General features: G+C 39.6%; 1 protein-coding gene across 2 annotated transcripts in view; it reads left to right on the top strand.

Annotated features, from left to right (window-relative positions):
• LOC108698619 (numb-like protein) overlaps positions 1-13,728 on the top strand; it is a 51,667-nt gene extending 37,939 nt beyond the window's left edge. For both annotated transcript variants that reach the window (XM_018230238.2, XM_018230237.2), the window contains exons 5-10: positions 1,013-1,087; positions 2,234-2,374; positions 2,574-2,778; positions 3,669-3,980; positions 6,776-6,949; positions 9,553-13,728. In XM_018230238.2, coding sequence (XP_018085727.1) covers positions 1,013-1,087; positions 2,234-2,374; positions 2,574-2,778; positions 3,669-3,980; positions 6,776-6,949; positions 9,553-10,211 — 1,566 coding nt within the window. In that variant the 3' untranslated portion in view covers positions 10,212-13,728. The remainder of the gene's footprint in view (positions 1-1,012; positions 1,088-2,233; positions 2,375-2,573; positions 2,779-3,668; positions 3,981-6,775; positions 6,950-9,552) is intronic.
• Positions 13,729-15,135: the final 1,407 nt, after the last annotated feature.

Below are 15,135 nucleotides of genomic sequence, written 5' to 3'. Positions count from 1 at the left end.
TAAGATACAGGAAAGAATCCAAATGTTCACATCAAAGAACCGGTGACAAGTCAAAAAATGTCTATTTATTTTCTTAGTCTCATGTATTTAACCTTCATAAGGGGGACATGTGGGGCTGTAGCATATCATATTAAATATGACCTCTGTGCATGAGAAAATATATCAGGTGGAAAAAAGATTGGTATACAACTATTACATGAAACTGCAGCCAGAAGCTTTATATGGGGCACTTATGCAATGTATATGATAGAGTAAGGCACACATAAACTTTTAAAAGTTATAGTTTATATCCTTTGGCTGAATGTTATATTGTGTAAGCTTTCTGCAACCCGAGGCTGACAATTATCCATGCACTAAATACACCAGGTCAGGGGATTGTCATGTATCTTCTTTGCAGCCACCAATGAATGAATATAATTAGAAATGCCCTTACCCATAGTTTTTGTTTTGCACAATGGGAATGCACTCCTGGGAATGTTCCTCTTGTGTTTGTTTGCTGCTATCACACCTGGAGTTCCCTTGAAAAAGCTATCAGGTGGCAAATAGCAGACAGTGAGAAATGTACCTGTGCTCATCAGTGGGCAAATCATCATGGTAGCTAAATATATACCAGAAGCCTACAGCTACATGTGTATAGAAAATCACACATGGGGATTAATGGAGAAGCTAACATGTTAAGCCTCCAGGGTACATTCAGGGTTCCCTCAAAATATGGTAAAAGTCCAGCAACCCGTAGCAACCAGTCAGCAGTCATTTTTTTAATGTTCTGTTGCTGGTAGAAGAGTGAAAACAAAGATATAATTGGTGGCTTTGGGTTACAGGGCTAGAGCAAATTATACCAGTGGCTGTGCATAATCCTTTAATCGGTTTATGTACAGAAGCCCTATTGTACTCCCTTCCCTTTATGCAGTGTAAATATGTATGTGTGATATATATTTATATAATGTGCATTTGTGTATGCAAGCATATTTCTTATCTTATGTAAATACTAATGATATGATCCCCTTTCAAGCTTGGAAAGAAGTCTGTGAAAGCCATCCTCTGGGTTTCTGCTGATGGGCTGCGTGTTGTGGATGATAAAACGAAGGTGAGTCAAACAGGCTGCTGATATAGATGTGTCATTCTAACTGTGTAGGACTGATATATACCAGAAGCTTGTAAGTGAGTGCTGTCCAAACTTCTGCTTTTCATTCTCATTTTGAAAATCATTGTGAGCTCTTGAAAGTAGGGCCCTATTTTGTAACCCTTGTTTGTTAAATTATTGTAAAAAAAACCCTGGTTGTTATAAATGAATGTAAAACGATGCATACTTGCTGGTACTATACACCTTGAACCTTCAATTAAGAGCTGCCTGTGTTAAGCAGCAACCCCTCCCACTAACCTGCACATTGTTCAGAGGCACAAGGTAGGGAGCAGCAGAAGGTGCAGCCCACCATGAGCCCTGTCTTAACCACATGCCCTAAGCAGTGTTGGACTGGGATGCCAAGGGCCCACCAGAAAACCTTAGGCTGAGGGCCCACTTTCCAAACAATTATACCTCCTCACCTCACTCAACCTCTTTATTCTCATAGTCTCTTTTCTCTTAGGATGCACCGAATCCAGGATTCGGTTCTGGATTCAGCCTTTTTCAGCAGGATTTCGGATTCGGCCAAATCCTTCTGCCCGGCCAAACCAAATCCAAATCCTAATTTGCATATGCAAATTAGGGTGGAGAGGGAAATCACGTGACTTTTTGTCACAAAACAAGGAAGGAGAAAATGTTTTCCCCTTCCCACCCCTAATTAGCATATGCAAATTAGGGTTCGGATTCGGTTCGGTATTCGGCCGAATCCTTCGCAAAGGATTCGGGGGTTCGTCCGAATCCAAAATAGTGGATTCGGTGCATCCCTACTTTTCTCTACATACTATACTCTATTATTCCATTATTAAGCCTCTTTGTTACCATGAAGAAATAGGGAATGACCATGAAATATGCCAAATGGATTGAAGAAAGAGGCCCACTGACACCTGGGCCCACCGGGAGTTTTCCTGGTATCTCTGTGGGTCAGTCTGACACTGGCTCTAATTGCTACTCAGATGGGAACTAAAGGGTACACTCTTGCATTGTGTTGGAGATGTAAATGTCCCCTACGGACGGCTTTAATTTCATTGTATGTTTGTGACTAGGTTCTGCTGAACATCTAGGCTTATCTAACAGTTCTTTCAAATGCTTGACCGTATGACCTATTTTTAGGACCTGATAGTGGATCAGACCATTGAGAAAGTATCATTTTGTGCTCCTGATCGCAACTTTGACAAGGCCTTTTCTTACATTTGTCGGGATGGAACAACCCGTCGCTGGATCTGTCACTGCTTCCTGGCCTTGAAGGATTCCGTAAGTATGGCATTGTATAGAAATACAATGTAGAACCATACAGCTTGATTTAACTACAGTCTATTCCAAAAACACTTATAATTTCCATTCATGTTAAGTAACTTGTACAGTAAACCCAAAATCATCCTAAAACTCGTATTAAACAGCAAAATCTGTCTTCAGGTTTCCAACTTCTCTCTCTTTTATTCTTTCTACACAGGGAGAGCGTCTGAGCCATGCTGTTGGCTGTGCTTTTGCCGCTTGCCTGGAAAGAAAACAGAAGAGGGAAAAGGAGTGTGGGGTCACAGCTTCATTTGATGCCAGTCGAACCAGTTTTGCTCGCGAGGGATCATTCCGTGTCACATCTGCCTCCCAGCAGGCAGAACGTGAAGAAGTAATGAGGCAACTTCAAGATAAAAAGAAGGGTAAACATATCTCTCAGATATTAAAATTAGGGATGCACCGAATCCAGGATTCGGTTCGGGATTCGGCCTTTTTCAGCAGGATACGGATTCGGGCGAATCCTTGTGCCTGGCCGAACCAAATCTGAATCCTAATTTGCATATGTAAATTAGGGTTGGGTAGGGAAATCACGTGACTTTTTGTCACAAAAGAAGATTTTTTCCTTTCCTGACCCTAATTTGCATATGCAAATTAGGATTCAGATTTGGTTCGGTATTCAGCCGAATCTTTCAGTAAGGATTCGGCCAAATCCCAAATAGTGGATTAGATGCATCCCTAATTAAAATACCCCTGTTTTATTCAGCATGAAATGCCATACACAGTGGGGGGCACATTTACTAAGGGTCGAAGTGAATTAGAATTCAAAAACTTTGAATTTCAATTCATTCATTTTTGGGTACTTCGAACATCGAATAGGCCAAAATTCTATTCGAATTGAAAATATTCAACCATTCGAAAATCCAAAGTACTGTCTCTTTAAAAAACTTCAAATTCGACACTTCGCCACCTTAAACCTGCCGAATTGCTATGTTAGCCTATGGGGACCTCCTAGAACCTATAGCCAATATTTGGCTAAGTTTTTAGAAGTCAAAGTTTTTTTTTTTGGAAAATCGTTCGAATCGATCAATTGAATCGTTCGATTCGAACGATTTCTACGGTCGATCGAACAATTTTAATTCGTCCGAAAACAGCTGAATTCAAACAAAAGAAAACTTCTACTATCGGTTTTTTTTAATTCGATGGTCGAATTTCGAAGTTTTAGCACTTCAAAATTCGACCCTTAGTAAATGTGCCCCTTAATGTTTTTATATCAATAACTGGTTGGAGCAATGCTCTTTTTAATATTTTACAGCTGAAGCTGCTCCATCCCTTTGCTCCAGTATAGCAACCGTGGGAGCACCATCAAATCCTGTACTGCCAGCACAGCCTGACCAGTCACCACCCCAGTGTGCCACTGTCCCATCAGACAAGAGTGAGGCTGGTGGGCAGCATGCCATACCCCGCAGACATGCTCCCCTGGAACAGCTCGTGAGACAGGGGTCCTTTCGTGGTTTCCCTGCCCTGAGCCAAAAAAACTCACCTTTTAAACGGCAGCTTTCACTGAGACTCAATGAGCTCCCGTCCACCCTTCAACGTAAAACCAATTTCCAGGACAAGAGTCAAGGTAATAATAATGTGAAAAGTCAGTATCTGTTGGGTTGAATGACCAGTAAAAAATTGGAGGGTACTTTCTGAAAAGTTATAGGGAATGGATTCATAAGACAACTTGCAGGAATACTAAGATGTAAGATGTCATTTATGATGACCCTGAACATAAGTGCTAGAGCAATAGTGGTTAGAGAATTGTGCCCTTTAGGCTCATGCAAGAAGCATTTGTGTGTGGGTTTTTGCTGCATACTGTACCTAATGTCTAATTAAATCTCCAGCATGAAGTGCAGAGTACAGCAGTGGACCTTAAGTAAAGGACTCTATTGCAAACCACGGTCTGAAGTTAGGGGACAGGAAGAGGGGTTCCTAAATTTCTCCCCTTCCCGTGCCTCATGAATACAGCCCAGGTGTCAGTGGACTTTTATTTTTGCTTTGTATACCTATATCATGCTTATTCCTGTTTTTTGTTTGAGATCAAAGAGAAGTCCTGGGCACATTTACTTACCTGCAAATTTTTGATTCGGAAGTCTCTGCCATACTTTGCGCAACTACATCAGACAGTATGTCATGATGAATACGCGCATTCATCAAAATATGAAATGACATCTCGTTAAAAGAACGATAGCATACTTTCGCCAGCAATGATTCGTTGGTGCGAAAATTTCATAATGAATGTTTCTCTAGCGTTACGTCCTTGCTAGCTGAACTTTAACTTATGTCACTTTAAATATGTTGGGTACATACAGGTCATATGAATGTATTTATTAGTGATGCTGTTGAAATTGCTGGAAGTGGCCACTTCTTATTAAAATTGTCCTAGGCCATGAGCCCACCCTAAAACAAAAGTGGCGTGAGCTTCAAATGTTAAAAAGTGTAAATAAAATATTTTTAACAGTTACAACTTGTAACTATAATCCCACTTTAAATATGACAAGATGCTAGGGTTTTGACTTTTACTTATGTTTTTTTTGGAATACAGGATATGATGTCACTGAGGATGTAGCTTCATTGTATTATTTCACCAGTCAGAACCTGGCAAAATAGATTTTTGGGGAAAAGGGTAACAAATTGAAATGTTTACACAATCTCCTGAGCGACAATTCAGTTAGCAAAATGCAGGGAGTTGCTCTTCTTGTAGTAAATTGGCAATGTCGCCTTTCGAATTGTCTTTTTATCGAAAATTTGTCAAAAAAACACAATTCGCTCTTTAGTAAATGTGCCCCATGGAGAGAAGGTAGTAGATAGTACAGAAAAGTATGATACAGAGAAGAGAATAAGAAAGCTGAGAGAGCAGAAGAAGAAAAATAATGTGGAGAGTTGGTCTCTGATCTAAGGTTTTATATTGGGCACCTGACATCCCATTCTGACACTGGCACTGCCAAACATAGGAAGCAGTGTGTTTATGGGGCGAATACATGGAGTGCAATAGACTATAGAGCATTGATGGGGCAGCAGGGTGCAAAATGTCAAAAACATGAAGGTTTGCCACTGCCTCACCATCACTAATTGAAGCCTGTAATGTAAGGACAATCAGATCCTTAAATCACTTGTTCAATTCAGGTGTTGTAAGATAGTACACCAGAAATAGACTTTTTGCAATTGCTTTTAGCCAGGAACATTTTCCAAATTGCTACCTTAGTTGATACATTTCTCAGCATATCAGTGGATTAGCAACTATTGTATAATTTTTTAAAAAATTATCCTAAAAGCCTGTCTCTAATTCAGAGACCATTTCACTACATATTTCTGGAAGTTCAGATAGTGTTGCAACTTGTCTACATAAGCCCAATTGAATGAGCTTGAGTGAAAAAGAGGGAGTTACATTCTCACTTAAAAGCACATGTGCCATTACCATTATTGGTGATGCTAGCTTCATCCCAGTGTTTAACCCCGTCCTATCTTTACTCAAGTTTAAATACAAATAGTCACACTATAAGTAATCTAAATACTTTCATATTGGCCAAATATTGTTGTCAACTTCTGTATTCAAATGAAAAACAATTAATGAGGAGATCTGCCTGGACTGTTGGAATGAAAATGGATTTATGCATATTTAAGAAGCTTTAGACTTAAATCGGTGGAGCTAATTTCCTGAATGAGTGAAAAAGTGTTGTTAATCTTAGCAACCAATCAGAGTCAAGACTTATTGTGGATAAGATGGTTCTGGTACTCTGATGCAATTTAGAATATTGGTTAGTAAATTAGCACCAGTGTAGTCATTGATATAACTGTTTCATGCTGCTTTTATTGGACACATATTTTGTTCCTTCTCACTAACTGGACTCTTGGGATGGGTGCAGTTCTGGGAGAAGTGCATGTTGCCTGCAGCACAGTTAAAAGTGGCTATAGACGATAAGAGCCGCTCGTTTGGCACAGTCACAGAGAGATCTGATTTCAATGAAGAGAATGGACAGTTCTTAGGACCGCATCAACTAGCCGATGCAGTCCTTGATCACCAGAAAAATCAAACCTCCCCGATCAATATCTGCCTGATTTTTGGCCTGATATAGATCAGGGAGACCCATCGGAAGCCCCCATACACTGGCAGATAAACTGCCGAACCGGTCTAAAGGTCCAATTACGGTAGCTTTAATCTGCCCGTGTATGGCCACCTTAATTTGTGAGTTTACAGCACTTATAAAAGTACTGGTATTCAGAGCATTTTTAAATGAGCTATTGACCTGCTACAGGAAGGCATAAAAATCTAATAATATATATGATTAGAGAGTGCTTTGAAGACTTAAACGAAGAAGCATTAAGGCTAATGAAATAATCAGTTATGCATTAATTCAATCATACTCTGTCTTACAGCCATTGAAATGGAGTCTTCAATGCATCAAGAATATGATGGAATCAATGATCTGTGCAACCAAATCAACAGCTCCTTCACAAACAAGCCATCTGAGGATCCCTTTGCAAATAGCAACGGGACTAGAACACCCAGCATGCTTCCAGCTGTCTCCTTGCCACCACAAACAGTGCAAGGTAAGAATCGCTTCACACTTTTTAGGAGTCGTGTCTTATCACCCATCATCTAGCTCTGTGCAGTGCACTGTGGGATACAGCCTTAGGCTAATGATGAAACATGGGAAAATGCAGAATTCCACATGTCTGAATTTGATGTTTCAATTAGAACAGTTCATACCATTATGAACTTTTTTCCAATTGATCTTGGGTTTTCAAATTCCAAGTTGTTCAGTGCTGCTGAAGATGAAATTTCACATTCACATGCTTCTTCCATATTACATGGCATTGCCCTGACTGAGTGGTGCCAGCCAATTGTATCAAACACTAGTCAACAGGAATGAAAGGGGCATCTGCATCTCCACTCTCAGTGGGCAGACTTTCAAGGAACAGCCTGACACGGAGGAGTGTAAAATTCAGGACCAAACTCATGTTTAGTGGAGGTTAAAAGGCTTTTACTTACACATTCTGTTTATATTCAGAGGTATATTTCTCCTTTTCCATTCCCCTAAAGACCAAAGATGCACCAAACCAAATATAATGGAAGTCAGTGCTTGTAGCACAGGAAAAGGGCAGACTAATGAAATATAGGGTATTATTTCTTTCTATAATATGGCACCCTCTGTGCCCGGTCTTCAAACTGGAAATTCCGCCCTCTGTCGACATCGTGCCCCCCCCAGCAAGCTGCAGAGGGGCCAGGATTGCCCCTGACAATGTGCTTTTATAGTCAAGATGTGTACTCACCAGCCATAATAATCATTGGTGCTTTGAAAATTCAATCATGGCTTCAAGTAGCAAGTAACTGGTTATGGTGTTACATGCCACCATTTAAGTTGGAAAGCCATCACCAAGCCTGACACGTTTCATCTGCGACTTGGCTTGACTCTCAAATACTTATTCCCATACCTCCCAACTGTCCCATATTTAGAGGGACAGTCCCTCTTTTGACAGCTCAATCTGCAGTCCCTCATTTGTACTGGAAAGCCCTGTTTTTCTCTGCACTGAACAGCCAGAAAAAGAAACAATGTTTCTAAGTTGCCAGGTGCACTTGGAACTTTTGTAACAATTTCAGATAAGCAAATAAGTAATTGTAACAATATAAGATAACAGGTCCCTTGGGGAAACTGTGACTCACAGTTTAAAGGGCAATTCACCTTCATTAGCAAAACTGTAATTGAAAAACAAAACACAGAAATGTGTTCAAACTTTCATAACCTGCCAAATTCTGTAAAATGAACATGGTAATTATGGGGTATGGTTACAAAATGAGCATGGCCAAAAATTTGCCACTGCAACTTTTTTGTCCCTCTTTTTATTTCCAAAATGTTGGGAGGTATGTTATTCCTGTGCTACAATCTCTGGCTTCCATTATATTTGTTTTGGTGCATCCCCTTTAAAGGGCTAATTTATTAACGATTACTTCAAGTGCTTTGTCTGTGCTATTGATTACCCATATCTGCAACATACATGTTTCCATCTTGTATGCCTTTTCCTATCAAGCACGTGAGACCGCTACACATGGATGGAAGCCCTGTAGATAGATAATTAGCCTATAAATAAATATACATGCATACATACATGTGTGGAGTTAGGAAATCATTTTGACTGACAGCATCTGATATTTTTTTCTGATTTAGTGAACCTGTGCTGCAGTTTAACAGAGAAAAGAGCATTGGGGAAATATATGTGATTGACCAGCTTTAAAGAAACATAAACACTTTTCCCATCCATTTTATTTCTCTAGAAATGTCTGGTAGCACACACTGACATAGATTACTGACTGAATCTAGGCAGATGTATTTTATCTGTGCTTATCTGCAGGATAATGGAATCATTAGTACACAATATCACAGAGATGTAGGTGTAACAGGCCAAGAAAATTATCTTCATTGTATGTAGGGGTGATAGGGGTGAAAATGTTTAAACCATGGAGATGATAAGCGTACATTGATATATATATATATATATATATATATATATAGCCAAATAGGCATAAAAGCGCTAAAGACATACAGGAATGTACAATAGCGCCATCTGCTGGAGGAAAGCTTCACCTGTCTCAGACATTACTCTAGTAACTATAGTAACCCTATTCAGAAGCTTTCTGCCCTATTAGAATGACAATGACTATAGGATTTTATCAACAGTCTGAGCCAACAGAGCAGAGAAAAGGCAGGTACAAACTTTCAATAGCAAAAAAAATACAAATAACTTGAAAAAAAATAGAAAGTGTGTAATGAATGTACAGTGTCCATTATTGTGGACCTTTTACTAGCACTGTAAGGTATACTTATGTTCTATAGCATGTTGCTCCCCAACCCCTTGGATGTTGCTCTCAGTGGCAGGTGTTTATTTTTTAATTTCAGACTTGGAGGCAAGTTTAGGTGAACTGCCAAACAGAGTCTCCTGTAGGCTGCCAGTCCACATAGGGGCCACCAATAGCCAATCACAGCCCTTATTTGGCACTCCAGGGACTTTTTCCATGCTTGTGTTGCTCTCCAACTCTTTTTACATTTGAATGTGTCTCACGGGTAAAAAAGGTTGGGGACCCCTGTTCTATAGAAACTATTATCGTTCATTGCCTCTGTGATTTTATAGCTAACATAAGTTTTATTTTCTTTCAGGGATCTCAGGGTGGGCAGAACAAACCGGTACATCAGCATCTACTTCAGGCTTCCAAATGGGGCATCGCCGAACCCCCTCTGAAGCAGAGCGCTGGCTTGAGGAGGTTGCAAAGGCAGCTAAGGCTCAACAGCAACAACCTCCCCCTCAGCCTATGGTGGCAGTTCCAATGCCTGTGCCGGCTGCCATTCAGGCATACTCTGTACCTTATGATGCTGCAACTGCTCCTGTTGGCATGTTTATCACACCTCATATGCAGCCTGCTTATGTACCTGTAGCTGGTTATAATCCTGCTATGTCCTACCCTGCACCAAGTGTCCCTGTGGTGGGGATTACTCCATCTCAGATGGTAGCCAATGTTTTCTGCTCTGCTACCCAAGTACCATCTTCTAACCTAGCAAGTAAGTCCAACCCATTCCCACAGAGCATCTTGCAAACATCAAATGCCTCAGCCCAGTCTAGCCAGTTGGGACCCAAGCCAAATGGCACAGCTAATGGTACATCATGGCCCCCAGATCCAAACCAACTGAGGCTAGCATCTACTGCACAGGAAGTGGACCAGTTCGAAGCTCAGTGGGCAGCACTGGAGTCCAAATCTCAACAGCGATTGGCCAATCCTTTTTCAAATGAACTACAAAAGACTTTTCAAATAGAATTGTAGCCAACATATCATCCCAGCATGATGTAAGGTCAAGAGTAACTGCCAGAACATGCCTGCCCAGCAAGAGTCTGCCAACAGGACTATTCATACTCAGGCATTCATCCAATACATATTTAGCAAGTCTGCTGGATGCCAAATTATAAACCATAGGGTGGTATATGTGACTTTAGAGCAAATGGAGACACAACAATATCAGCCCCAATGTTCTGTTCTGATGATTATATCAAACTCACAATGGATATGGAATCTGGTAGATACTCTTAAAACATACCAAGAGCAAAAATAATCCAATTTGTTTGTAATATATGTGCTGAGTAGAGGGAATTTTGATGGACAAGTTTGTGAGGGTCTTCTAAAAAGCTGCTTTTTCATGGAAGAAGTATTTAGACTTTTGAATTTGAATGTGAGGGCATGATTAATCTGGCATGCATTTAATGGAGGCTAGTAGTATGTTGGGTGGAGGTCTGAGGTATGTGATTATGGGGAGGTGACGCAGCAGTTGAATGACTGGATATAGGAAAGTATTCTTGATATGGGTTTGGATGAAGACATGAAGGTCTTCATTCTATTAATTACTGCATTACATAGGTTGCTACATCCATATTTGTTTGTGAACATTCTATGAAGATTCTCATTTATGCAGGTCGTGATATACAGTATCTAGTAGATTTACGTGAAAGGCATAGCCTAGATACTGTGTATTTGGCCCTCATGTTTCACTATCCAATGTTTCGTATTAATATTTATCAGACTCTACATCTTCAATCTGCATGTGGAAAAGTAGTGGCATTAGGTATGTATCCCTTATGAAAAGAAGGCACGGAGAGTGTTGTGCCCCAGCTGAATCTGTTGTGCCATACATCTTCCTGTCAAGTCACGACAAACATTATCCAACACAGGGGGGTAAAGTACTTGCTGTGCTCTAAATTCCTCAAAGGCCCACACAAGACCACAATTTTTATAGTTTTCTTTTTTATATACGTTATTGTAAGTTAAATGCCAAATGTATTCTATATTTAATATATATTTTTTTGTTAGCTTAATTGTGTTATTAAAAATTATTTTTTTTTGGAATGTAAAACTGACCAAATAGGGAAGAACTAATGAATGGATTGGAATGACTAATCTCGAACAGGGTTTTATTAAATGGTTAGCACTTGACCCAGCTGTAGGACTGTAAGGAAAAGGAAGAAAATCAGTTGGGACTGAAAATGTTGATTTTTTTTCCCCAAATGAAAATGCATATAGTAAGCAGAGTATTATCTGGAGAACAATTTTATACAATAGTGCAATATATCGTATTGCATCTCTATAGAGGACAAAGGATTTCTTCCTAAACTGGTTTGTTTTACCTCTGCCCCTATTCTTTTGGATACAGCAAGATGCTGAGTCACACACAGACCAAGTGCTGTAAATAGGGGACATTTTTAAAATTGGACCTAAATGGAGCTTGTAAGGGTGTTTGGAACCAGTGGAGTAACTAGTCCATTACTGGGCCCCACATTAAAAAAAATTTCATGCCCCCAAAATATCTAGATATTGAACTGTGTTAACAATATTTATTGAAATTGTATATGAATTAGAGCCTCAAGGGGCCACTTTCTGGGCATCCCCTGCAGCCATAGGGCCTGCTTACTCTATAGATGCCACTGCTTGGAACATAGATCCCAGTAATGTACTCTACAAAATGTAAGTGTAGGTAACTATCTCATGCAGCACCACCAAATTTCATAGCACCCTCCATTCACTCTGTGTTTTGGAACGAGTACAAAATGTATAATATCCACAGCATTCCTTTTGCCCTTAAGCCTTATTTCAGGGGCATGCATTGTGAAACAACATTATGAGCAACATGGATGTTTACAGAGCATTATTGTGGGATACTGTACAGGATATTCTATTGTATAGCCCTGTGTAATATGTTGGCACTTTATGAGAACATGGTAATAATAATAACAATATCTGCAGATTTCTGCAGCTCAGATACAAATGATATTAGGAGCTGCTGTTCACAAGTTAAGCAGGCCCACTGTGGTAACTTCAAATCTGCAGGAAAATATGGACCATCTACCATTACTGGACATAGGGATAGACACTGTTTATAATATATATTCTGATCCATTAGCTCAGTTTTAGCTGCTGACCCCTACAATCAAACTATAACAAAAAAATATACTAGTGGGCTAAAGAAGAAACTAGTCATGGAGTTCCAGTTAGATTTTATTTGGAGCATCTCCAGAAATCTGTTCCCTGGCAAGGAAAACGATGCTGCAGATGAGCTGCTCTCCTTTTAGGCTCCATCTGCGCAGATAATTAAGCATGTGCTCTCTGTGTAAATGTGTACATATAAGTCAATGACTCAGGTGTATGTTTTAAAGTGTAAAATACCTACATATAGTGTTAACTCAGAAATGTTGCTTGTGATAAAAAAAAAAAATATCTACACAGTAGCTTATGGAATCCTGTATACAGTGACAGTCTATTTAAATGGGCGTGCTTACATGATTAAGTATACATTTACTTGCAGTTATAGATATATAAACAAGTACACAATAGGTATACATTCTGTGTGTATACATTCATTCTCCTTCATAAAATGCAATGATGCTATACATTTCAGTACCAAGCATAAGCCACCTGTACAGGCCTCGGTTCTTTCAGTACAATGATATTAGTTTTAAATGGGACATACCTGCTACAGAGAGCATATAGGACTATATTTACTGTCTGGTGAAAACTACTAATCCTGTTTGTTAAGTTGCAGTTCCTTAGTATTTGGGGTACCACTTACTAGCCAGACTGCCACAGAGCTAAGCAATTCAATTTCACTTAAGTTGAACAAACGTACCACTATATAATTTTATGCTACGTGTATGTTGCCTGAATGGTCCTGACCGATATCTACTGTATGTACCGCAGATATCATTATCTCAGTCTGGCAGGTTTAAAAATGTTATCGGCTGATGCACTGTGTGAGCCGGTGTATAGAGAATTGGCAACAATGAGGAGCTTCATTTTACTTCCTGCAGTTCTGATTGTTCAGGCTGTTGGTCCAATTGAAGGAAAGGTGGAGACAGGCCCCAGAGAATAGCAAATAGCCACACACAATTCCAATGGAAAGCACTGCTTTACCAAACTCTATCACCAAGAACAACAATTTGCCACAATCCCCTACCACATAGAATAAGCCTGCAGGAACAGTTATTATGCTGGGTTTTTTTGGGAACCTTTCCAACCAAAACAATGACAAGGTTTTACTATTAAAAAATACTGTAGTAATAACTGCTGCAATTTACCTCTCAAATTTATTTTGTTTTCCTTTTTTTTTTTAATCTGCTGGGTTTTAAACTTGTTTTGTACAACATTTTGTCCCCTCTAAATTTAGGTTCCGAAGTGGTCTAGAGGAAGAAATTTGTACTTTGCTTTCCAGATTTTGTATCTCTTAAAACAAACTCCTGTATTTGTATAATAACATTGTGAAAAAAGGTAAATAAATCAAATAAATATATAGAACCCGGTTGTGTGTGCACCCATATGTTTAACGCTTAGGAATGCTTTCACTGACATCAAGGGACGTGTTAACTCTTTACAGCCCTTTAGAAGGATGTCTGCATTAGCCACGGTCAAATAAACAATTATTCAGTCCAATAATTTGATAGGATTGTAGATCAATTTATTGTAAACCATTTTTTAACATATAAATGTGTGGCCTAGAAATTCCCCCAAAAGCAAACATTGAGCAGATTATAAAAGTAATAATAATAATTGTACAGGGCAATCCTGAGGCCTATGTATTTTACACATCCTTTAATTCAATTTACTTTTTGGCATAAATTTAGCACACATAAGGGCAAAGTGACTAACGCTAGCGAAAATTCACCAGCATGATGTCATTTCGTTACTTCGCTGATTTACTAACGGTCGCTGGCATAACTTTGCTATCGAAAGAGAGACTCAAGCGGTACTTCGCTCCCTTATGCCTGGCGAAGTTGAGCTCTGGTGAATGGACGTAACTACGAAAATTCACTAAGATGCGGATTTTACTGAACGTTACCTCTTGCGCCAGACTTGCCTTCGCCACCTTAGACCAGGCTAAGTGCAAAATAGTAGATCGGACTTCCTCAAAAAATAGTTGAAAAGTCCCAAAAAACGCTGGCGACTTTTCATTATTCAGGGTGATAGGCTGCAAAAGATCGTAAATTACTTCTGGGGTACTCGGCTTCCCCCCTACATTTCCTTACATATGGCACATAAACTATACACTGGGATCATGTGTAGGGCAATACAACAACTCTATTTTATTAAGGTTTCCCAGGCTTGTGTAGTGTAATGTATTGGCTGCAACATATACGTCTATTGAACTTTAACTTCCCGCCGTATGCAAATTAGGCAACGCTAGCGCAACCTTGCTTTGCTTGCCACAGTAACGCTAGAGCTACTTCGCCATCGTTCAACGCCCTGGACACAACTTAGGATTTTAGGGAATTAGCATTATCCTGGTGAATCTACGCCTGGCAAAGTGTTGCGATGTGAGCGAAGCCATCGCTGGCGAATTTTCGGAGGATAGTAAATTTGCCCCAAAGGTAGCTGGTGTTAGGTACAGGATTGACTTGTACCTTAGCATTCTGCATGATGCAGCTTACACCTGAGTACAATGGGAATACTGGCACAACATTATGGCATTAAATACTATATATTTTAGCACCAAGTGCTGTGAAACATAGAATGCAAAGGGAAATTATGGCAAGTAAGAGAGCAGCCTGTAATACTGGAACTACTTCACTAGATGGGATTAGAAGACCTTCCTTCATTATAATTGTCAGTAGCATTCTACAGCATAATCCATAGGCCTCACCTCCACAATGGTCTTGAATTATTATGAGAAACTTCCTATTCAATAACAAACATACGTACCAACTATTTG

The sequence above is a fragment of the Xenopus laevis genome, chromosome 8L, assembly GCF_017654675.1.
Source record: "Xenopus laevis strain J_2021 chromosome 8L, Xenopus_laevis_v10.1, whole genome shotgun sequence".
NCBI classification, from domain to species: domain Eukaryota; kingdom Metazoa; phylum Chordata; class Amphibia; order Anura; family Pipidae; genus Xenopus; species Xenopus laevis.
The sequence above is the reverse complement of the archived record's forward strand: the minus strand, read 5'-3'. Positions and strand labels throughout refer to the sequence as shown.